The sequence below is a fragment of the Cottoperca gobio genome, chromosome 1 (assembly GCF_900634415.1).
Source record: "Cottoperca gobio chromosome 1, fCotGob3.1, whole genome shotgun sequence".
NCBI lineage: Eukaryota > Metazoa > Chordata > Actinopteri > Perciformes > Bovichtidae > Cottoperca > Cottoperca gobio.
The window spans coordinates 17,864,288-17,890,531 of record NC_041355.1 but is presented as its reverse complement, the minus strand read 5'-3'; the positions used below and the strand labels follow the sequence as shown (position 1 = coordinate 17,890,531).

Here is a 26,244-nt window from a genome sequence, read left to right as displayed (position 1 = left end):
GCAGGCTGGAAAGTGGGGCTGACAGATAGCCAATAATGAGCTCTGATTGAAGCCTGAAGTTATGCACGGTGGGGAGCGGTGATACAGGTGACACACGCACACACGCACACACACACACACACACACACACTGATAGATACAGGAGAAGCACACACACACACACTGATAGATACAGGAGAAGCACACACACACACAGGTGAGGTGGCACTGAGGATAATATTCAGTAAAAACTAATGCCTAGTGCCCTCAGGAGGTGTGTTTCTGCTTACGTGTTCCCCTGGAAACAGGCAGTTTGAGTTGATTCTATTTTCTTTAGATACAGGTGCAACACACAGATAAAAAAAAATGAAAGGGTGAGGGGATGACGGAGGAGTGGAGGGCGAAACAAAGCAGGCAATCTCCCCTCAAATGAATATTTGATGAGAAGGCTGATATGCCTAAATGAAATGTTATAAATACACAGCAGCGTTAATGGGTTGTCACAGTAAAACGCAAGGGATTTGCTCTGCCTGAGCCTCTGAGCCGTCACCAGCACACACACACTGCCCAGATTATATCAGCGTTGATTTACTACCCAATCTACAATATAGCCAACAAAATTAGAGGATTTGGAATACCCATATTAAAAAGACATTGCACGAAGTGATCTCCACAAACACACAAAAGAGCAAATACACTCAGAGTCCACTTTCCATGCCACAGTGTTTTTCCCAAAAGCACATTATCATCTCTGGAAATGGATTTTTGCACCCACATAGATGCTCGCGTGTCCATTAGAGGCTTATCAGTGTTTTTTTTCTTCAGCACTAGAGTTTTGATTAAGCTTTGAGAGACACAGACGTACAAAAGCAAAGATAGAGAAACACCGAGACGAAAAGGGGAAAAGAGCGAGGTTGTAATCTTTAATGTTTATGGTCCCACTGCTGCTGCATTAAAGGCTCTACATGTCGTAACCCATCAACTACAAATTAATGAGCGAGTGCTTTCTGTTGTGAGAGGCTTCTTTGAAAATGGTTCTTTGTTGGTGCATTCAAGTTCTTAAAGGTCGACTACCGAACAGAGAAAACTTACTGCAAGGCACTAGTGCTGTCACTCAGAGGGAACCAGACCAAATGGAGGCAGATTGGTCAGTGGAACATATTACTTTTAACCAGAAGAAAAAAACAATGTCTGCTGAGTGGTTTGGTCTTTTACACACGCCTGTCATCTCTCTGTACAAACACCTGATGGACTAAATCTCTGTCGGACTGGACCAGTGGGGCACGGGGTCACCATCACACATGGGTGAATCTTCTCTATATCATTTCAAGTGGTAACTCTAGCTCTCTGAAATGCCTCGGTTTTATAATTAATGGCTATATTAATTAATTTAGGTTCAAATGCGATGCAGCAGCATCATCGTCTGTTAAATCAGTTTCCTTTCTCAGGTCCTTTGAAACCGCATTTACAGATCATTTGATTGTCAACATTTTCTTTTATTGATAATCATGATTTCTAAATATTATAATTTAGATTTAATTAAGTCTCTGCATACATTTCTGTATGCTTTACTCTGACTTCTTAAAGTGCCAGTGGCAGCAAAGCATCAGTTTAAATCTTTCGTATTCATTGTGTGTCAGATTGTGGAAATTCAGTTATTTAGTTTGAGAACACTGAAGCAGAGTTTCAGCTTGAATGATACCATATATGATGTCATACACAGTTTTTAAAGCTTTAAATTAACGGACCGTCAATAACTGAGAATAGTGAACTCTTTTTTCAACACCTATTATCAGCGCAGTTCCTCGGGGTGTATTGATGGGCCCCTTATGCTACCAGTATACTGACGATGCACGTTTATTCACCACTATTCACCCAGTGACTTTCTTCAATAGGAAAATTAAAAACAACAGAAATCCACCACTCTTTCAAACATGTGTGAATTTTTCATAATGAATTGGACGTTTTGTTGCCTAATGTGAAACCAGCTTCCAGAAATATGGGATAAACTTGGCCCGAAAATGAGCACTGTCATCCCTGATTTGTCCAGACCCCTGCAGTCCACTCTGACCGCTGCTTGTTACTTTGAATAACTTCTGACAAACACAAGATACAGTTGGTGTTGTTTGTGTGAGCCGGAAGGGCACAGACGTCATTAGAAATTAGCTAGAGGCCAAAGTATATCAGAGATATTGACTAATTAGTTTTACTAATGGAGTAGATGGAGGACAAAGAGGAGAGGAACTGGAGAGTTTGTTTTTCTCACAGCAATATCGACGGTTTGAGCAACCGTGACCTGCCTCTTACCATAATTTCTCAGATAAATATGGAATTTCCTTCATTCAAATATTTAGTCACAGCACATTTGCAGAATATTGATCATTTTCTATAAACTCCTGCCTCATAATTGCACTGTGCTGCTGCCACTGCTCAAATAACATACTGAGTAAACAGATGTGTTTTCGCTCGTCTTGTTCACAGTTTAGTAGATCAGAGCTGGAACTTCATAAACACACAACCAAATGATTGTGTCCAGACTGATAAGCTTTTTGCGACTTTGTGTAGATACATTTGATAATGAAATGTATTAGTGCATACAATCTAATGTAATAATAGTGTACTTACTGTGACTGTATGCTCACATTATATCTCCATGAGAGGTTTTACCCACAATCATCTGGGACAGAATAGTCCCTCATGAAGGAATATGATTCAGTTGGGTCGGTATTATGCAGGTATGATTTTTATTTTTTAAATGTGTAACTGCATCACTATCACTGTGGATGTTGGGCAGAGCTATGCTAAGAAATACACGAGGTCATCAGTCAATTTACCAATTACAACAACAACAGTTGTCCAACGTCTGTAACAGATGCAAAGTGGGAGGGAGCTGTCAATCAAGCGGTCTATATACACACAGTCATGAAGACTAAGTGGTGATTATAGCACACGTGTGGGTCGAACATGTGCTTTAATTTGGCTGTTTAAGATATTTGCAGGTATTTCAGGAGTTGGTGGATCTAAAAGGAGAGTGAATATTCAGGTGGATGGAAACACGTCTTCAAATAAATGATTCTGTTGCGTGTCTGTGGGACATTAGCATCGCCATTTAGTTTTTTTTGGAACCAAAGTGACGATATTTGGACGAAAGGGTGGAGCTGTGGAAGAGCGAGGCACAGGGGGGCGAGTCTCGTTAGCATAGCAACCGATAAGTCACCAGCTAACGCTAGCGCTAGGGAAGAACATGCTTAAAACACAATATACTTCCAATGGAAGAAATGAACGCTCCTGATTTGTCATCTTATACTCTAAATGGGAACATAATTTACAAAATAAACACGATGCTGCATTCAGAGAAGACTTGATACTAGTGCATACTACTGAGACCACAAAGTCATTAGAAAAAAGTTTACCGAGGTAATAAATCGAGTAGGAAGTCGGCTCATTTTCTCATTGACTTCTATACAAAACAACTTATTTTTGCACCCAGTGGAGTCGCCCCCTGCTGGCCATTAGAAAGAATGTCGGTTTAAGGCACTTCTGCATTGGCTTCACCTTTCGGACACAGAGGTTGTGTTTAAATGAGCAAATGTTTGCAAATAGGTTTGTTTGCGTTTACAGCTTGTTCTGTCTCCAAAATGATAAAAATATGAATGAATCCAGCTTTAAAGTTGAGGTTTTTTTTTTTCTGATGTTGAATAAGTGTGATAAATCGCAGATGTACCTTTTGACATTTTAATGACATCATCTATCTGCAAACTCATCCAAAGACAGTGTATGCTGCTCGACTTTTTGCTCACTGAGTTGCAACTCAACAGTTCATAAATGCTCAACAAGGAAAGAAATGATCCAAGACAAAAGCATTTGTTATAGAAGACCATATTCACCAAATGAAGTCATATTTCACTTCTTCTGCAGTGTGTGTGGGGGGGGTTAGAAATCAAGTTTCCCACTGACGGCTAATGTATCACTCAGACTCAGTTGGCCGTGTCAGCAGCGAACAGTGTGTGTGTGTGCGTGCGTGCGTGCGTGTAGGGCGAGCTGATGAGAATGTAGCCGATTAAATAATGTAAAAGAAAGTTAGTTTTGATGTTAATAAAATAAAGCTATTCTTAATGTTTTTTGCCTAAATAGTCAAAATAGAAGTCACTAGTTGAGGTACAGGAAACCAACCTTTATTTAAAAAAGAAACATAAATATACCTACAGGAGTTAAGAGATGAAAGAAACAAGACCCTACACTTGAAGAAATTGCATAATTAAGATCTGCTTCCAGTCAAAAGAATAATCATTTCAAATCATCAGGATGAATTCTTCTGTTTTCCACTAAACTGACATCTTGTGACGGAGTCACACCAGCCATAATCACTTTAATGGATCATAATGTGAAACCATTGTTCCAACAGTTTACCTTCTAAACTAACCAATCGACACACTCAGATTAATTTGTTACAGCAAGAGACAAGGACTTGTGTGACGTGCAGAAGTGAATGTTAGTCATGGCTTTGTTCAAAAGCAAAAGGTTTGCAACAACAATAAAAAGGGTTTTTTAATCACTTCAGAGCATTCTCAACTTAACTACGGCTCAAAATGTTCTATCCCTTAGCAAACATGCAAATTCAAAATACTTGTAAATTTGTTTTGAACATGTAGAGAATTAAGATAGCATTCGCACAACAAGCATTCAATCAAATAGTTAATGCTCTAATCGAAGAGGATTTACAGTAAGATTCAAACTCAAAGACTCAGGGTCGACGTTACCAATAGGAAGGACATAATGTTTCACTTCAAAGCCTAAATCTTCTGAAATAATTACTGGAGAGATAAATCATCAATCTGTACTGCGATCAGTTTTGACTGCAGGAGCTACTTATACATTATCAGTGGCAGAAAAGTTGGTGATTAACATCTGGCTTGAAAATACTTGAATTCGATTTAATCCAAACTTTCACGTGTCAGTTAACAGTCCAGCCAATACTGCAGATTGCACACGAGGAACCAGTGCAATACGGTCACTTCCTTAAATTATCACACGCACTTATATCGACGACCACAAAGGAAGTCCGGAGAGTTTTCAGGTCTTTCTTTAAGCAGCATCCAGCCTGTTAGTGCGTCTGTCTCCGTTTCCATCTTCACGTGAAGCGGAGGGTGAGGAATTGTACTTGTTGGTGTTTGTGTTGAATGTGTGAAAGTATGTGTACATGTCCATGCGCACACAAATGCACTGTGTCTGTCCGTCTGAAGGGAGGAGGAGGCTGAAGGTGTGTGTGAGTCTCAGGAGATAGTGGAGAACTCTTTGAGCAGGACGTCCTGACTCAGCGTGTTCAGAGAGACATTCTTCCTCACATTCAGACTGATGGAGCGCACCTGGAGACAGACAGAGAGGGACGTTTAGTACCAGGTCAAAAAGACACTAAACTGTGGAAATGTGCATTTCTTTCTTTAACAATTTATTCTTATTCTTTAAGGGACAGCAGTCAGTCTGTATTGAGTTGCATTATGGGAAGTGTAGGGTGTAGCCTCTTTAGAGGTTCACCAACATTAAGGACTACAAGACAGGACACCTCAGCCTGTGCTGCTTTCATATTGAAAGTTCGTCTTTAGATGTCTCATAAGTCCTCCAACTTTCCAGAAGTTGTACGTTGCAATACTCAATCGGTGGAATACCCCTTTAACAAAAGAATGAGCCATTTATTGTAACAGTGCCATTGTTTCCTGCTGGTGCTGTGGGTCGAGTGCATCTCACATCGTCTCTTATTTATACCTCACCGTTATAGGTTTATGTTTTGTAAAAAATTAATTCTAGAACTTTCGAGTGTTTCATTATAAAAAAAAACAAAAAAAAGGTGAAAATCTTACACAAATAATAATAATAATAATAATAATAATAATAATAATAATAATAATAATAATAATAATAAATAAACACAAAAGTCCAGGTGAACGTTTTGATTTAAAAATACAATTTGCAGTGTAGACTAAATGAACTACAGGAAGTATTTTCTCAGCAGTGATCAGTGTCATGTTGCAGAAGAAAACAACCACTTTAAGGTGCGTAGGGAAATAAAATCGTAATTTCTGGCAAAAAAAACCACAACAATTTGCTGCTTTAAAAAAAAAAAAGTAGCGTCCTTATAATTTATACCCTCCTTTCAATGCAGAGCGTCATCCACAGCTGTGAGTCTGACTTAACATGGTGTGACACCACCACAGAACCTAAATCTCATCACCCACAATGCACTGCTGTCTCTTACCAGCTCCTTGAAGAAGGCGGCCTCTTTAGGCTGCTCCGAGTATCTCTCAAACTGGTCCAAACCATCCTGCAGTTTTAGCGTCAGTGTGTCATAGTTGGACCGAACCACTTCCAACACCTAACAGGGTGGCAGAGAAGGGAAACAGATAACGAACGTGTTGCATAACTCCATATTAGAGAGCGGTTAATGCATCGCAGTGTGAACACTGGATATTCACAGTCAAATATTAATTAGCGATTAATACTTCATTACAACATCATTATTCATGAGCGATCAGGATCTGGTTCCTCTCTCTGGTTATTTCCAGTCAACTGCTCGTCAGGGTCAACTCTGTTATCAGGGATTTGATTAGTCGTTTGGAAAGAGGGACATATCATCTGCAAATTGATGGATAACATTTTTTATTAAAAAAAGGAAAATGTATTTGCTTCATTACTTGTTTCTCTACAAAATAAAGCACCATTAGGTTGAACTCTGTTAGGTTTATATAACAGTGGGGGTGTGTGTGTGTGTGTGTGTGTGTGTGTGTGTGTTGTGTGTGTGTCTCTCTCTCTCTCTCTTTGGTACTAATAACATTTAGTTTCACAATAAGTGCATTTTTGCTTTGGGTAGGACTGACTTCATCATTTTAAGGTCAGAGTACGAATACAATCAAGCAAATACAAATGTGCCCATGTGCCCAGGCATGTGCTCATGCCTGAAGTAAAGTCCGGCTGAGATAAGGCGAGTTGAAATCAGAGGCAATTATGCACAGATTGTCCACACTCCCACCCCCTGCCATCCCCCCATTCAGCCGTGAAACAGCCCCTAAGCAGACCGTTTTCATTATCTTATTAATGTCCCTGCAACACCCCACACAGCATGAAACATTCACAATGAGATGCATGAGCCCCCCCCACACACACACACACACACACACACACACACACACACACGCACACACACACACACACATCTCTGGTCGTACATCTACTGTACAGCTGAATCATCATTTGTAAATGTATCAACAGAGAGTTAAGAACAGGAAATCATTCTTCTTCCTTTTATTTTCTTCTAATAAATCTACAGCTCAGGGGAAGAAAAAAAAAGTGCTGTTGTTTTTATTTTATTTCAACCTCTGATAGTGCACGGATGAAAAATTCATACCCATATCTCTCTCCCAGCCTCCTCCTCCCTCACAGCTCTCCATCACCCTCCTCTCCCTCAGGAAATGTGGAGGGAGGTTTGAATGGTAACCTCAGCTAATGTGTGTTAAGGTTTTTTCCCCCTCACTGGTGACGAATGGAAAGGACAGAAAAGATGAAAGGAGGACGGGGAAAGGGGGGGGGGCGAGCGTGAGCCTATGACAAACTGGTTACAAGCACAAAAAAAGGGGGAAGTAAATGGAGGATTAAAGAAAAGTCAAGAGAAGACAGAGAGACAGCGTAAACTTAACCACATGCTTGAGTTAAGACAGGGATGATAAGTGTTTGGTTCAGCGTTTTTGCAGCGCACACACACACACACACACACACACACACACACTCGACTCCGCGCAGCAACTTTCTGCATCACTAAGCAGATATGATTGTGTGTGTGCGCATTTGTCATTGAATTTACCTTGAAGCGCGAGTACAAAAGCAGCCTGTGTGTGCTGAAGTGAGTCTTGTGTGTGAGACAGACAGTGTTTTAATGCTGTGTGTTTCTGGAGGCCATCCATCTTCTAGTGTCACTGTGGGGAATGAAGACGCTGCAGGCGGATGGAGTGCAAGTGGTTACTGTGTGTGTGTGTGTGTGTGTGTGTGTGTGTGTGTGTGTGTGTGTGACAGGCACTGTATGTCAGAAGAAATGCAAGGTTTCGACAGGGACAGAAGGGAAAAACTAAGAGCTTTGTCTGAACAAGTCACTGATCTGAACGCCGCTCACACGGACCAAAGTTCAACATCTCTTCCTCCGTTCTATCCCACAACACAGGTTTGAGTGCACAGCCGTGAACCTCAGTTATATTAACGGTCATCGGAAGATGAAAGAAGATGCAAGATGTGGGTTTTGTTTGGATGAATTTACCTTTAAGTCTTTACCTTTTGTGTCCATCAGCTGTGAGCATAACTTTCAGTCGGCTTCTTGTATTTCTCATGTTCAGTTGAAAGCGCTTAATGTGGTTCACTCAATTATCTTCTTTCTTTTATTGAAAATCCGATCTACATTTTATGAATTCTGTGATTAGCAGTTAGTACAGTGCTTCAAAAGGACTATTTTGGTTTATGTTCAAAAGGTAATTTTTGAGCTCATTAGTTAGAGGCAGCATTAGAGAGAGGTCTCCCAAAGGGAAACTGTGTTTTATCATTTATAAAAACATAACAAATATTGCTAGCATGAGAGCAGAACAATAACTTAAATTAAGTACTGTTTCTAGCCATGTGAAGACTATGGAACAATGCACTGTCCCAAAGGAGAATACTGGTGTTGAGGACTTAAAGGGACAGTTCACCCCAAAATCAAAAATACATACTTTTATACCTGTAGTGCTATTTACCAATCTAGACTGTTCATCATGACCCGGCTACTCAAGGTAATCCACAGTTGCGAGCAAATTCATGGTGGAACTATTTTCTTTCTACTAAACTACACCTGCAAACCGCATCACCGCGCAGAAGGAAGCGTGCATCTACTCATGGACTCGTTGGCAAGTGTAGTTTGGTAGTAGGAAAATAGTTCCTACATGAAACTGCTCACAAGTTCTGTTGGTTATCTTAAGTAACCAGATGTTGATGAACAATCTAGATTGAATAGAACAGGTAAAAAGAAAAATATGTATTTTTGATTTTGAGGCGAACTGTCCCTTTAAGTCCTTCACTTAACTGAAGTCCAGATCAAAGTTGTATTCCCATCCGAGTCATAAAACATCGACCGTCTACCTTCATCATCTATATTTTCCTACCCAATATAACCACAGTAAAACATGTAGACAGTAAGACAAGTTAAGTTCCTCAACTCCAATAAATCATTTTAACTTTTAACTTGTTTAAGACAAAAACACATCTGTCAATACACAACCTTTGTAGTAGCATACAATTATGATTTATGAAGACAACTCATGTTAAAGAAGACTGCTCAAAACTACCAATTATCAAAAGTTACTTTATTTTAATCGGAGAGGTATTAATATGACAAATGGACAATCATATAAACCCACTGCTCGCTCTTAGAGACTAAAGCTAACTTCTGCCTTCCCTCTCTGTTGTGAATAAATCTAGCAGATAAAAGCGGAGAGGTAATTGGGGAGTATAATGACCAAATCCATCACTCTCTTATCGGCTTGTAAAAATAGTATTCTTCCGGCTGTTTTCCTATCCTCACTGATTTGACATAAACGATAATGTCTTAAGTTGAGCTCCCAACGCCCGTATCAGTGAAGTTCAGCCTCCTTACGGAGTCAAGTTTTTACACAAATGATGAAGGAATACCTCAGCGACAATTGAGTCATTAAAGAACTCGACAGCTTCTGGGACGCTGTGTTTACAAGTTGGCAAAAAAAGACACCAGAGAAACCTCAACATTTACTATATACTTTAAAATGTAAAGTATATAGTAAATGTTGAGGTTTCTCTGATGTCTTTTTGTATAAATGTATACATTTAAAGTTTAAATGTATACATTTCTGTTGAGGGTGATGTTTCCTATAAAACAGGCCGGTAAACGGTGAACACTGTGTATGTTTAAAAGAATACTGTGAAAGTTGTTGGCATCCGAGTGTGTCCAGAAGTGACAGCAGCTAAAACGTGCGTGTCCTCTGTGTACTCCATCTGTGGTGTTCAGTGTAAAGAGCTTCGTATTGGTTGTGAAGAGGTTCCTCCCACCTGCCTGAACTGTGTGCAATGAATCAGACACGATGAGGTTCAAGCTCAGTGGTGTGTGATAACAACGGCTCCTCCAGTTGTCTCATCACAATAAGCAACGTCTGAGTCATCCGTCTCTGCCACAGAACTGTAACTACTTCTTGATGAATAGGCATTCTTTCAAAATAAAACGCCATGAACCCCTACCTCAAACACTTTGAAGCACTGAGCGTTTCCCCCATTGTGTGCTAAAAGATTCATTCGATTTACTTTTGAAATGACAAAAGAGTGATGTTTCAGTGGAGTTCTGCCAAAATAGCCCCTGGGATGTTTATTTATTTAATCATTTATTTGAAATGCAACTTTTAGACAGAGTGTAAAAGGAGAAAAGGTGTGTTTACCTGTTCCTCTGACAGCTGGGAGATGTGGTTCACTGCAGCGTACGACTCAATCTTGGGATTAAAATGGTTGATGATGGCCCTTAAAGACAAAAACACAAACACTTCTGAAACGAAGCAAAGTGCACATTTTCCTTAAAGTCTAAGGAAGTAAGCGATCTTCCCAACACCACGTGCACAACAGAACATTACAGACATATGTAATTGATACAAATCTCATTCCAAAAACCACAGGCATTAATCTTCTTGTGGACTTAAAGAGATTTTGGGCATTAGTGAACTCAGCCATGTTGGGCAGTAAGACCCGGCTGTCCTTTTTTTCTAGGCAGTATATATGAGCTGCAGATCCTTATTACCTCCTCCAAGGACGATATGTTTCAGTTTCTTTGTCTGTTTCTTGTTTCTTTTCAACAGGATTACGGAAATACTACCGGCCCGATTTTCAAAGGTGTTGCATGAGCCAAGGAAGAACCACATCTACATTACATTTAGAGAGGATCCCAATCTCCTCATATTCACTTCAACATCATTTCATATTTGTTCCCTCGTCGGACAACAGAAACATACAATTCTGTGAATGACAATTAGAAGACTTAGTGTTGCAGGATCCTTGAATTGGAAATAAGGGTCCGAGCCCAAAGCATGAAACACTGTCCAAGACCTAAAGTACACAGCGGCATGTGGTGACGGGGGTCTTCAATGTGTGTGTGGCTTTCTACAAAAACCATGTGTGGTTACTTCTTGTTAAGGTGCAAACTAATAAGTTAATATTTAAGGTGTGAACGTTTGCAGTTGATATTTGAACTGCGCATTTCTAACAACCCCAATTACACACAAGCTGTTGAACCCCAAAACTTCTATTCAAACCTTTTTCGATTTCATCTCAACGCCTCCTTCGTATTGTGTGAGCACACCGGGGAAATCTACATGTAAATTCAGAGGCAATCTTTTACAGCATTAGCATTCATTTCCAGGAAATAAACTGCTTTCTATCTCAAATATAAGTTGACGCAATAAGCACAGCTGTGAGGTGAAGTGGCTCATTTTGTACTGGCGTAGACTACGTCACATATATCAAATTAATTATAGTGACAAAAAGGCAGAGAATTCTCCGTCGTGGTAATTCAGTTGTCATTTACGTGGGAAGCCAGCGTGAGGAGGAATGAACTGGTGGGAGTAAAATGAGATTGGTGCCTTCATTTAATATAGTTTTAACACAGTTCCTGTGGGTTCTTTATTCCTCTCCGATTCACGTATTTATCTATTCTTTCAAATATTACTCTTTCAATCTTCTTCCTCCCCATCTTCTCTTCAACCCCTGTGACTTCCTACTCAGCCCCATCGGGAGCCCAGCTGAGTGGGTGAGTCCTCGGGGAGTATCCCGCTCGTACGGGCGACCCTCAGGGGCCTCCAAGCCGGGGTGACCTCAGAGGATCATCTCCTCTGAGATGAGGAGGAAAGAGATTGCAAGGGGAATGGTGCAAAAGAGACCAAGTAGAGTATGTGGACTGGAGCAGGGTTAGGGAGGAGGAGATAAAGGCTTAAACATGACTGGATAGAGGGGTCTGGGGGGGGGGTTAGGAACAGGCTGGGGATGAAGGACCTAAATTACAGTTCTTAAAAGATTTAACTTCATTCACTTTATTTTGACCTTCATCCCCCACATACTTGTTTTAAATCCAATGTGACTCTTTTCTCCTTCTTAAGAAACAGTATTTGTTTGTTGCGAATGTTTGTGTGTTTCTTACCGAACATTGACGAGGGAGTGCGTGACTTTGCTGGCTGGCTCCTTCCACTGGCCCACGTTGGTTGAGACTCTCAGAACTGGAAGGCAGAGAATGACAGAGTTAGATGCGCACATACAGCCAACCTTTACACACTCCTTTCATCTGTCGATGAAGTGTTGTTGACAGTAGCTCAACATCCAGCTGGAAAAACTGCAAAGTCAACCCTGGAGTTCATTTGTGAATAAAACTAGTAACAAGTAATTCCACCTCCATCAGTGTGTTATGTTTACCAGCCTTAATGTGTGTGTAATGGCTACTATTTGAGACTCTGCCGTTATTTGAATAACAGCTTTTGTATGAGAATTTAAGTTAAGTCCGGTGCAACACTGCACTTTCTTTTCTTAATGATGTAAAAGATGGAATTATTATTTAAAGCTATCGTATGTATAATACAGGCTTTGAGTTGTTGTGTTATGTATTGTTGAAAAAAAGGAACTGAGACCCGAGAAAAAGGAGCTACTGTTGCAATAATGGGGATTTAAATGAATAAATAAACAAACATACCCATACAGTAGAGGTTGTCGAAGACCTGGTGCATTCGTACGATTTCATAGTACAGCTCGTCGTAGCTGTTGGAGGTGGGCAGGAACGTGTCGCCGTATGTTATAAACATGTTGAACAGGTTCACTACCTGGATGAGGAGACACACCGATAACATTCACTCTCAAACTAAAGAGGAAAAACAAACCAAAAATGTGTTTTCTGAGGGGAAATCTAATTTGTGCTGCATCAGTTTCTGCACAAACAGCATGTTTGGCCTCTTTTGTCTCCTCCTGCAAACTAATAAAAGGAGTTCAGACTCTTGTGTGTGATTTCTTTCATACGCGCAGCTGGGCTACCATCAGCACCACTGATACAACATCTGGCTCTCCTCTTACTACAAGATCACACACATCCCTGTGGAACTCATTTCCATTGTGGACCGTACTCTGTCCAGGTGTGTGTGTGTGGTGTGTGTGTGTGTGTGTGTGTGTGTGTGTGTGTGTGTGTGTGTGTGTGTGTGTGTGTGTGTGTGTGTGTGTTGCTCACCAGTAAAGCCAGGTGAAAGATGTTGTGCTTGGCCAGCAGTGTCGTCTCATTTGACAGGAGGAACTTCAGCAGGTTGATGAGAGCTGTGCAGAGGGAGACGTGAACACATTAGTGAAATAATCTGGAGTGTGATTGTCGTCTACCAGCAGAAGCAAATGGCAGCAGTCTGCTTTCCTCACTGAGCTTCTTTATTAGATAGATAGGTAGGTATATAATGAAAAACACAGGGGGGGGGACCTTTCAACACCAAATCAAGTCCTTTCACAAGCTGTAATAGAGGGAGAACAAAAGCCATCAGAAGCAGCAAAATGTGAGCTTTTAACAAGCTCCAACACAAGCTGGCTAAAACAACACGCTGAAAGAAGATAAAGACATCCATTTCTTTAATTCAGCTCATTTTAATTGAGGAGGGGGTCAGTGTTACTCAGGGAATTAAGATGATTATTGGTCTGATTCAAGGAATCTGTATTCTAATGAGACACAGTGAGATGGGGCCATTACAAGTGGAAATGTTATCCTATTGTGTGTTGTTGACCGGGCTGCAAACAAACGAGGCTACCAGGATGGATTGTGTCTTCTTTAGAGACTCATTATCCAATCTCAATGATGCAATACATTTCCAAAACAACAGGGCCGATGTCTTCAGAGGGAAATTGGCTTTGTTTTGCAAAAAGCAGTAACTATCTACTTAACTCTTAAAATGGTGCTCAGCTAATTACATTTTTAAATCATTTAATTCTTGAAACTTAAGTTGTAAGCATTTACGGTCACAAAACTTTATTTTAAATAAATAAAAACATTATTCCTTCTTTAATCATCTGGTTTCACATCAAAAGGTGTATCTATAGTATATCTTGAAGTCGGGTATGTGTGTAAGAATCAACATCAATAATTATAAGTAAAAGCATTTCTTCCGTATGAAAATGGCTTCCTATGGTACGGCTGTGCACCTGGCGTGCACGTCGCTGCTCCCTCTCGATCTCGCTCTTAGCTCGCTCGACCACCACCGCTCCTTCTCCATCGTTCACCCAAGTGGTCAGCTTCTTTGCACGCTCCCTCCCTTTCTCTCTGTATTCTTTAATCGAGTGCTGAAGCTGACAACAAAGCATAACTTTGTTTTTTAACGTTAATAACCAACAAGGCATATCCAGCTCTCGTCTTCATATCGATACTCAAGCTCTTTTTTCGTGAATGAAGAAAGTTGTAGTGGCCGCGGTGTCTGTGTTTGACTAATCAGCCACGGTCAGCCGTGCAAACCTTTAGAAAGTTTGTACCACATGGAACTATCGTAGTACAGGAGCTCATTTTTAAATCTTTGTTCCTTCGGTCAAAAATGGAGGTTTTGAGTCCCTCAAAGGTTTCTTAGTCCCCGGGGAACAGTTCCTGCCTTTCCTGTAACAAAAAGAAATGAAACCAGAGAGAAAGTGCGGCCTCTTTACCTGACCAGAGCTCTCTCCAGGTGTAGTGTAACCTTATTCTGCACTTCTTCTGGTAACACAGGAGTTTGTGGATGATCTGCACACAGCGCCTGCACAGGAAATGAGCACATAAACCTGTGATGACACAGCTGTTTGGTGGATGAGACTAGAAAGATGTGTGTGTGATGTCCATGTGTCCTCACAAGTATAAATCCATGGGGAAATCCTTCATCATATGTGTGACAATAAACTCCACCATCAGATCTAGACAAAGAAAAAGGATCATGATGCAACATCAAATTAAATAATGGAACAAGATGAACGCATGTAGCTTAAAGTTATTTACATTGTGTCAACATATGTTCATCAAAGTTATAAGTCCAACACACAGCTCTGACAGCTGAGATCGTAGACTGGTGATTGTTCCAACAACATACATCTGGTTTGTAGACGTTAACAATAATCAGAAGGTAGATCCCAAGTTAGAGCTAACCAACATACTAAACATCCATATTAAACAACAGTTATTAATGTTCCTCATACCTAGAACAGCACACACCAGCGGCCGTGAAGGGATGTTCTTGTCCACTGCTTTTTTTCTGTGCCTCATGGGCTGTAAAAACAAAACAAAATACATACAGAATTGAAATATACAAGTATGTAAATGTGCATAAATATATTGTACTGCTCACGTGAGGGCTGAACATGTGTATCAGTATACTACCAGCATCGGCAGATATCAGTTTACAAGCAATATTGTACAAGACAATATATCTTTATTGTATTATTATACTATTGTGTCATTTTGGAAACTTTCTTTCTTGATCAATTTCACTCAAATTGAGGTAGCATAATAACGCATCATGGTATTCATCGTGCAGTGCTTTACGTGCACTTCAGTAACCAGGTTACCGTCACGTTTATCCAGTAAACTGTTTCTTAACCCCTTGTAGAAGACAAACAGTAATTGGGGTAGGAGATTAGAGAAACCTGATTTCCTCAGGTAGGATTACGTTAATATCTCTTCCATGTACACACATAACCTGGTTTCTAATGTGCTTTTTACAAGTAAGTCTGTGCAAGACGGACAGGGAGAGTAACAGCTGAGAGGTGGATGAAAGGAGAGATCGTTACACGTAGCGATGCACTCACGTACTTAAAATAACTCCAACCAAAGCCCGACTGAAAGTGAACACAAAGTATCCTCTTGAAGTCTAAATAACTTAGTTTCCACCGCTGAACATTTGACCTGTTTGTTAACTTCAGATACATTCTCGTTTCCTCTTTCACTCGCAACCAGAAACTCACCATTCTGTGGAGATTGACTCTGAAGTTCATATTGTCATCATGAAGAAACGCATCAGCGTACTGGTCCTGTGACACACAAGAGGTGAAGTCAGAACAAAGACAATCTGAGGAAGGGAGCAGATGTTGCAGCAGCGGGGCTGCTCCTACCTCGGCTATGCAGGTGAGGATGATTAGGCACAGTCTGGCACTGTTGAGTCGATGCTCATCTGGAAGCGCACAAACGAGAGACTCTTAACAAAGAAAACTGAGGGCATTGTTGTTCTTTTCTATGGGAGTGACTGAAACAAATGACATGGCTAGAAAGTATGATTATAAATTGTGGTTCTATAGACAACAGGATTTATTTGCCACTAAGACAACTATGTGAGGACACGTCAGGACGGAGGTGGAGAAGAAAAAGTGAAGGAATGAAGAATTATAAGAAGGAATAATGACCGAGACAAAGAGGAGGGGAGGACATGAGGGTCTGTTTACCTTTAGTATCCTGCATTACAATGGAGGCGTACTTGAGGAAGGTGATGAGAAGGTTGCTAGTCTGCAGGTTGGGATCCAGAGGCAGTTCTGGGTTGTTCATCACTGCACAGCAGAGAGAAAACTTCAATAAAACATAATCACTGCAGATAAAATTCCATTATTTAAAACCAAGATTTTGTCTAAATATTATAGAGAAGAAAAAAAAAAATATATATATATATATATATATGTATATATATATATATATTAATATAAACAGAACGAAAGACAATAATTATGATGAATTAAACTTTTAAAGTCACAAAACCGTGCAGTCAACAATTCCCTAAATAAAGACGTCCCAAAAAACCTGAGCCTTTTTACGTCTATATTATTAAGAGCCGTCGCCCTTATTTGGGCAGACTGAGAGCTCATTCAGGCAAATGACAACATTACAAAACGTGATGTCTTTGTCTCATTATCGTAGCTACTGTAGCATGCCGTGTGGTATAGACGAGCATCTTTATCCATTTAAAAATCTCTGCCCGCTGAAACATACAGCTTGTTTCATGGATAAATGATGAGCCAGTCATTAATATCTCTCTCCTCCCCCCGCAAAAAAACCCCCACAGATTTTTCCTTATTCCTCAGATCACAGCAGGGCCAGAAGGAAGATTTCACCATTTCAAGAAACATATCATCACGTGGGGCCGTGCTGCGGACGGAAAAGGTGACATGTGATTGCAGGCACGTGTGTGTGTGTGCAAGTGTTTCTGGTCGGAGTGGAGGGCCCTCTAAGTGCTGAAGCTCCCATGACATGGCATAGCGCACGCTGCATGTGAAACATTCATCTGTATTTGCAGCTGGAGGTTAATATTTCATACGGAAAATGGCTCTTAGGTTCGAAGCAATGGAGGGAAAGCTAGCTAGAGATAGAAACATGCACCATTTAGCAGTTACAGCCTGTGTGCATGCTGAATGACCTGCTTTTGAGTACGCTGGCAATAATATTCATCCTCCGTGAAACCTGAAGTGACAGATATCCACTCAAGTTTAAAAGAGATAAAAAATAAGTGCGTGGGGTGGTGTAGTAATCTGATTATTAAAATGCAATTAACCCACATTAGAAGTGCCATTTGTTGTGTACGAGCACCTCTCTATCAGATCACTTTAAAAATCTGTTGAATATTTGAACAGGCCTTTGGTGTGAGTGCATGTGTGCCTCTGTATGTCTGAGTGTGTCTGCTCAACGCACGAGTGAGAGAGTTGTAAAAAATGTATGTAAACACACTGTCCAGATTACATTTAGGCAAAAAAGCAGAGACCTGCTGTGATGACAAAAAGCTTTAGAAATCCTTTACGCCTTTTACCAGGGGGGGGTCACACACCACAACATCTTTCAGAGTCCTTGATGAGTATGTCTGGTCTCCAAACAATGTTATGTCACGAAAGCACACACAAGAAGACACAGGCGCAGTCATGTCGGATGTTGTCGTTAGCAAACCTGTTTTACAAAGTTTCCACACGTCTTCACTATTTCCCCCCCATCTATAGTCGATCAGGTCCCTGTGTTATGTTTATGCAAACATCCAACACCCGAGGTGCAACAACAACTTTGGTCCGTGTTGCAAATGCAACACATACAGTTAAGTTCCTGTTGTTACAGGCGACCCCCCGTGTCTCGCACCCTCATTGGCTGTAACTGCCCAACAGACGCCCCGACAGCTCCAGATATTCTGCAGTTTATAAATAGTGCTCAAGCGCAGATTAGCCCCTGATCCGGGACTTTTGTCTGGAGGTTCCAAAAACTGTTGGCGAGTGGAAAATCAGGGCTAAAGTCGTGTAGTGTGAACTAGGCGTTCACCACAAAGACTTACACCCAGACATAGTTTTTACTACATTACCTAAACCCATTATTCTACTCTGACAATAACCTGCTGCGACATGTGTCACTGCTTTCTAGCTTTGTCTCCGCTCCTCCCCGCTGAGTAAAATGTGGCTCCACAAACAGACATGAAGGCAGAAGTAGAGAAAGTAGTCCCTCAAACATACTTGAGATCTTCCCTTCAACAACCAATGGGCATCACAGACATTACATCCACATTTTCTGCAGTCTATGTCTCTCCCAAATACAAATCTGAAAAAGTGTCTGACTTACTGTCTAAGGAGGGCGGCGTTGTGCCAAGTGGAGTTGTGGGTGCGGTTGGAGTAGGTGTGGTGGGTGTGGTTGGGATGTCCATCTCAGGGTGGCTCTGTTGATAGACCAAAAACACATTTGTGAAATGTCATTACTAGTGATTAGTTGTCCCTTGTGTCCCATATTGTACAGAAAAATGTAACAGTACAGGAGATTCAAATGAGAAAGGAGAGAAGAGAGACTAGAAAAGGAGCGTTTACTTCTAGTAGTGCAAAACATGTCCACAAAAAAGGCACATTAATGACCGCTGCTAATTTATGAGATGTGTACCTGTAATTACAGCATTGCAAAAAGCAGCACAGCTTAATGGCCTCAGAAGGGAAGTTAGTCCAGAGGCACAGTTTTCTGGCTTCTGTCCTAACTGCATCCTCATCATTCAGTTAGTTAGGATGGCTCAAACACTCAATTTGAGTGTCCCCACAGGGATTAATAAAAGACACAAAGACAACTGAATGATGGTGGAGAAGTGTTTTTCACATCTCCTTTAAAGAAAGATTTAACAATAGCAGCATAACGTCACTGTATGTCAACTCTCCTGCTGACGTATGGGATCTACAGATAAATGAATGCAATAAACAGTCTAAATATCCGTCTCCTCCTCTATTCGGAGAGACTTCAGCTCATCCAAAACGCTGCAGCGAGGCTGCTGACTAGAACCAAGAGGAGAGACCACATCAGTCCAGTGTTAGCCGCTCTACACTGGCTTCCAGTAACTTTTAGAGTTGACTTTAAGGTCCTCCTTCTTGTATACAAAGCCCTAAACAGGCCAAAGAGCCAACTCTCTAATCAACTATGTGCCCCCAAGAACATTACGATCATCCACGACTGGTTTATTAAATGTTCCCAGAAACATCCAAAAGAAAATTGGGGATGCAGCCTTTTACAATTATGCACCAAAGCTATGGAACACTTTACCTGCAGACATTAGGGAGGCAAGCTCGCTCAATATCTTCAAAAGTAAGCTAAAAACATATCTCTTTACTTTAGCCTTTTAATGGTGATATTTTATATCTCTTTACTTTAGCCTTTTAATGGTGATATTTTATATCTCTTTACTTTAGCCTTTTAATAGTGATATTTTATATCTCTTTACTTTAGCCTTTTAATAGTGATATTTTATATCTCTTTACTTTAGCCTTTTAATGGTGATATTTTATATCTCTTTACTTTAGCCTTTTAATGGTGATATTTAATATCTTTTTACTTTAGCCTTTTAATGGTGATATTTTATATCTTTTTACTTTAGCCTTTTAATGGTGATATTTTATATATTTTTATCTTAGCCACTTTAAACTAATTTAAATGATTTCATACATTTTTAAGCTTGGTTTTCCTGAAGGAGGATCATTTAGTGTTGAGGAAGTAAGAAAGTTAAAAGTAAGGTTGAGAGAGCAAGAGGAAAAAGTAATGTCAAAGAGAAAGATTAAATCTGAAGCGTTGAAAACAATGGAAGAACATAAAAGACAGTTTATGTTATGAGAGAAGGAAGCAGAGACCAGGGATAGGAGGAAAGTATGTGGATTATTTGCAAAGACAAATATAGATGAAAGTACAGACAAAGGGATTATGAAAATGTCAAAGAATGTGTAAAGGCTGCTATTTTATCTGCTATTTTTATACAATTTTAATTCGGCTATTTTATAATGGTACTTCAAACTCATTTACATCTACACTGTGATTATTGTACTGTAAATGCTCTTATTCTGTCTAATCTTGTACTAATTGTTATGTTTTTGCTGTGAAGCACTTTGGGCTGCAATTCTTGTATGAAAGGTGCTATACAAATAAAGCTCATTATTATTATTATTATATTATTCCAACACTGTCTTCTGGTTTTGTACGTCAATTTTTCACAGTGACAGTAAGAGATAACAAGAAATAATGAGGACTGAGCTGTGAGAAATGTGTTAAAGTATAAATATAACAATATCCTGACTTGTCATTTTTCAGACCGTTCTAATTGTAATTGATGACTTCACCATTGTGCTGTTCACACTATGGAGAACCGTAACGAGTCTGCAGTCTGTCCCGTTTTGAAACACTCACAAATCTCTCCTGAGAAGAAAATCTGTTTTTAAGAACATAAAAAACAGGAGAGCACATATGCACACGAGGAGAAGCAGTGATGCATCTTACTTGTGCTAATACAGTGATGAAGTTGCGGTTAAGGTGCACCGCCTCATAGAGGGCCAGCAGAATCGCCTCATTGGTCCTTGAGAAGAAAAGTTAGAGGTCAGCTCATTTATTCAGGAAGTAACATCTCCAAATCTTCACATGATCTCAGACCTTTGATCCAGTGAAGCGGAGGGAGCAGTCTGCTGCTTAAAGTTTATTAACAATCGCTTCATGCATCACCAGTCCCCTTTTTAATTTTCTGTATCGTTAACTACGCCACAATGTGGGCAACTACCACTACAACATTATTTTTCAAATTTCTTGACATTCATTTCTCATTTTGATAATCGAGTTGACATTAAAGACCAGAGTAAACTTTGTTTACCGATACAAATAATATTACATTTTTAATACTGTTATTCTCAATGTTAGGACGAGGGCAGCGATCAACAGACAACGTAAACGTTTCCCCCGACGTCGTGCCTTCAGCCAATCAAATTCAGGCTGTGCTGGAGCGGTTACGGCTTTTTTAAAGTGTTTACTGTTAATCTGTTATTTGAGGGAACAGAGGACAAGCCAACAACACTGCAGCGGTAATGGATTGTCTTATTGGAGATGACGAGAACAATGCATTTAAGTTTGAGTGACGAAGTTAAATCACTTTACACTTACTGTACAGAGAGTTTCTCATCGGCATCAGCTATAAACATGCTGCCCACCTGTGGACAGAAGAAGGATCAAGCTAACAGCCAACACTGTTCAAATGCCCCAACATGAAGCTGCAGAACAAACTCTTTAAATACAAATATAACCTAATGGAATAAATAGCAATGTTTCAAATATATCTACTATAAGAATAAGATCCTACCATACTAGTGAGGGTGGAGAAGAACCCACCCTGGTTCTCCTCCTCTTTGTCTTTGTACTGCCTAAAAAGGGAAAAGAAAGACCAAGACAGGAAGTAATGAAAGAATTACAAATAAATTAAAGACAGGTAGGGCTACAACAGCAGAGACACACATTCACCCAACATCTCCTTCTACTCCCCACAGCCTATTATCTAAGGAACATTCGCTTCATACACATACAAACAATAAACTGTATGGAGCAGTCATCCATCACTTTGATTCGTCTGTCTACGCACGCCGGCAGACAGGACCTCCTTCACAAACAGCATTTTAATTTCCAAGCCTTGCTTCATCCAGAAAACATTATCGGCGACTGCACAAGAAAACTGTCGGATATAAATAACCAACAGTACAAAAGGGCCTGTTTTTCAGGGGGATAGAAATAGAACATTTGTGCGAGACATCAAACTAAACTGATGACGCCAACGGCCTCTGCACGCCGCGGACTGCATCGTTAAAAACATGTTTTTGACAAGTGGACATTTTTTAGATCTCACCTGTTATATTCTGTCAGAGCGTGGTGGACAACCATACCCATTCCCTGGGAAAGAAAACATCCAGTGTTTCAGTCAAACCTTTGATAATCTGCTTGGCGTGAAAGCTCACGCCGACGTCACACTGGCTGTTCATTATTCTGCGGTTACAAAGATACCGTAAATGACAACATACTTACATCTAGTGTTGGCTCATCGTCCACGATCGAGAGCTTCACAATGTATGGATTCACAGACTGACAAGCAGAGAGAATGAGGGAAATTAGAGGCCGTTAAATATTCAAGGTAAAGGGCAACTCTCTTTTCATTGTGTCCCCTCATCTACAGACATGCTGAGGGCCTCTGTCACACTCCTAAACATGCAGCGCTCAGCTTTCTTGGGAACAAACAGGGAACCAAAGCCTGTGTCATTTTTTGATTGTAAAAATGACTTTCTTTGCAGGATTATTTATGCTGCAGCCATGCCTCAGATGCAGACTGTTGCAGCACACTTTATTACATATTTTGGAGAACACATTTTACGAGAGTAAATGCTCCATATGAGGGTGCATCCAAAACCTCACTCCTCATCCTTTCACCCCCTCCCACCCCGCACCTCTTATCCTTCCAGGAAATAACTGGAGAGGGAAGTAAATTGGAAATCATTTCATTTCAGAGAGCATGATTGCTTCTCCGTCATTGAAATATAGGACAACTGTCTCTTTAATACCGCACATAGCCCAGGTCAACATTTTCCATGTTCAGCTGTTGCCAAATAAAAATGTTATGTTCAGCTTCAGCACAAATATCCTTGATGAACCCATTTGTAAGTTTTGCAACTGTAATTAAAACAATAAAGTATTACACTCTGCCTCATGTGTACGTTGGGTGTGGTGTAACTCAAAATTGAGACGACGTCGTAGAGACGACACACCTGTGCTGTGCATTTCTTTCCTAAAAAGAGACTTCTAGAGCGGCCTCGGTTTCTGAGTCTTGGCAGAAAAGAACGACAGTGGAGGAAAGGAGGACTGATCTCTGGAGGTTTTGGATTCACTTTCAGTATCAATTCAGTGACACTACGCCTCCGTGCTGCTCAAAAAGCTTTCCTAATCGAGTTACAGTTCCATGCGAGTATATGTCCACACCTCATATTTCCTGTAGTTGACCAGCAGGGCCAGGAGGACCACAGAATCATAACCATGCTGCCCTCTACTGGACACATCTGACAGAATCTGAGGAGGGAGAGACGGGAGAACAGAGATGAATAACTTGGGAGTGTTCTAAAATAAAATACAAAATCCCCAAATGACATTAGTCTTCTGCTAATCACTTACCTGTAAAATGGCTTCGAAGATGCTGTTGATCATCACATATTCCAGTATAGTGTTCTGACTAATATTGTCCGTTACCTGTAAACACAATATTTCACATATTTGTGAGATTTAGCTTGTATTTTAAAAAGCACAACAAGCATTCCCTCGAGCCTATCGCATTGTAATTCATCTTGCTGTTTTGATATGTTCTGTCTCACCGTCACCAGACACAGCAGCAGTTTGAGACAAAGGCTCTTCAGACTCTCTGAGCCATCTCCACAAAGAAGGCTGTCCAGTCGCTCCATCAGGTCCTGCAGGAGACGCAAACACAAGACATGACGCGAATGAACATTGACCATCTCTTTCACTCTCAAGGTGTTTTCCAACACACCTTCATCCTTTGCTCAGCCTTGTCAAAGCCCATGAGCATGTTGATGATGTCGAAGCCGGACGCAGACTTGTTCTTCTGGTGAACCCCCCGGAAAAGTGCACAGAGTGTCTGGGGCAGAGAGGGAGAGGAGAGTCAATAAAAAAGTGAAATTAAATGTTTTTCACAAAAGAGTCATCTTCTAGGCGCTATAGTGGCGACACAAAACTGAATCCTTGAAGCCAAGATCATTGGATTACAGTTACAGGCTCATCAGCACCAGGTGCTCCTGATGAGATGGTTACATATGCAATGTAACCTGTAGGAGAACATCTAGGTGTTCCTCCTGAGCTTTAGTTACCTGCAGGGCATTAACCACTTTGATCTGGTGCTCCTCTCCCAGAGCCTGAACACAGTGGTGGAACAGAGAGTTGATGTTGTCCTGGATCCGCTGAACCTCCTCCCCATCTACACTCTCCAACTTGGACTCGAGGTACTCTAGGTTCACCTGAATCATGGATGGACAGAAGTACAAAAGAACATTTTTACCCATTTACATATTATAATTTTTTATCACATTGTCTTCTTCCTCCAAGCAAACATATGTTCACTACTTCAATCTTTTGGCAGATTTTATTTTGAAAGCTATTATCCATATGTCTTAATTAACTTTACTGCTCCTGAAACTGTGTCTTTTATCTAGAACACATTTCTACTCAACAAGATCTTGTTCTTTGTCAAGTATGTTTCTCTTTACCTTCATAAGAAACAGCTCATCCCAGAAGCGAGGGTTGTTTTTGGCCGGGTCTTCTTTCTAAATCAAAGCAACAGAAAGGACTTTGTTTACACTTGCGCACAGTTTCATTTCTCTATTTAAAATTGTTTACCATCACTTGACACTCTCCCACTTGTGATACTCACTGCAAAAATCTCATCATACATCAGCACCACCTTCTCTTTCAAGGGTTTCTTAGAGGATGATGTCCTCCTCAGCAGCCCTGCCTTCTTCTCCACCTGAGACATGACTAAGTCTGAGGAAAGAGGATGTGAAAAAGAAACGGCATAAATCACCTAGATTTCTTCTACTGGATGAATTAAAGGATAAGGTAGACACTTTTACACTATTTATGTTACACTCAATAAATGCCATGAAAAAGACCAAGAAGTCGCTCAGTACTTCCCCAGCATGTCTGCGACTCACGAATATGTAGTTTCATATTTAAATATTGCTAAATCATTTCCAAACACAGCTGGGCATTGTATCAGCAAATGTTAACCCTTTAAATGACATCCATCTATAAGTATTATCATATAAACATTGACAAATATTGAATGTTTAAAGTGTGTGAGAAAAGGATCTTTGAAAAGGAGTAAATCGTGTGTTTGGCCGAAATTATTTTCAGCCAGCGATTTGGTGCTCAAGATAGTAGTTTACAACACCATGTGTAAACAATAAAGCTATATGGCACAGCTGAGTACGATGTATAAGGCAATGCAGGCAATACTTGTTAGTGGGATCAATTCATTGCTGCTTGTTTACTTTTACACACTACCCGTCTGCTGCCTAATGTTTAGTGCAACAGATCCTGAAACTCGCTTTACTTCATAACCTAATAATTGACCAGATCAACAAAGGCATAACAGTTAACTCTATATATATATATATATATATATATATATATATATATATATATATATATATATAAATAAATAATCTAGCGTTAATGACTATTTTACTATTTTACATTTCTGACGACCGGTAGGTCACGTTATGCTAATAATAGCTAATAAACATAAACGTGTATGTTAGGTCATGTTAGTAACCTAATCTGAATAATGTGCGTAGCTCACGTAAATGAGCTAAATTGGTATTAGGTTAGCTAAGAAATAAGCAGCTGACATTTTCTCAAATTGATGGCACACGATATAACATCTAGCTAACCTATGTGCAAGTTGGGATGGGCTGCTAGCTCGTTAGCTAATATAAGCTAATTCCCCCACAGTTAGCTGACTGGTGAGACTAGTTAACGTTAACAGCGACGTGCTTACGAGCAGGTAATGTTGTCAAGTCGACACGAGACGAGCACTTAGTTTATTTGCAGGTAGGTCACCAAACGTAAGTCTAATAAAATGTTCAGTCTTCGCAGCTAACGCTAACGCTACCTTTAGCTAGCTTAGTTAATGCTGGCACACAAGGGTTGTGATATTGATTTAATGTCAGGGTGCGATTATTGACAACATTACTGTGTTACATTATTAAGGACGGTACTGCTTCGTTAGGAGTGTGGTTCGTTCTTACCTCAATTAAAGTATTACAATTTTAAAAAGTAGTTCATGAATCCCTGTGACAACACTAGTCTCTGCTAGCATACTGCTGCTATCAATAGCATGATCCTAGTTGTGTTCAGGGTCCTAGCGCCCCACAGCT

At 40.3% G+C, this 26,244-nt stretch overlaps 2 protein-coding genes across 2 annotated transcripts in view; both read right to left on the bottom strand.

Annotated features, from left to right (window-relative positions):
• LOC115008326 (Kv channel-interacting protein 2-like) overlaps nucleotides 1-9,636 on the bottom strand; it is a 23,008-nt gene extending 13,372 nt beyond the window's left edge. Inside the window, exon 1 of the mRNA XM_029431876.1 lies at nucleotides 7,991-9,636. The gene's annotated coding sequence lies outside the window, so the exon portion shown is untranslated. The remainder of the gene's footprint in view (nucleotides 1-7,990) is intronic.
• Nucleotides 4,133-26,244, bottom strand: armh3 (armadillo like helical domain containing 3). Its single transcript, XM_029431864.1, has 26 exons — nucleotides 26,116-26,244; nucleotides 24,738-24,847; nucleotides 24,574-24,630; nucleotides 24,178-24,324; nucleotides 23,841-23,948; nucleotides 23,668-23,760; nucleotides 23,471-23,545; nucleotides 23,282-23,368; nucleotides 22,337-22,393; nucleotides 22,161-22,204; nucleotides 21,624-21,684; nucleotides 21,428-21,474; nucleotides 20,777-20,852; nucleotides 18,602-18,695; nucleotides 16,465-16,566; nucleotides 16,138-16,196; nucleotides 15,991-16,056; nucleotides 15,226-15,295; nucleotides 14,886-14,946; nucleotides 14,704-14,792; nucleotides 13,265-13,347; nucleotides 12,740-12,866; nucleotides 12,197-12,272; nucleotides 10,452-10,530; nucleotides 6,233-6,349; nucleotides 4,133-5,345 (listed from the first exon to the last, which is right to left on the bottom strand). Exons 2-26 carry the CDS (start codon nucleotides 24,837-24,839, stop codon nucleotides 5,253-5,255), a joined length of 2,070 nt encoding a protein of 689 aa, XP_029287724.1. The 5' UTR covers nucleotides 24,840-24,847; nucleotides 26,116-26,244; the 3' UTR covers nucleotides 4,133-5,252.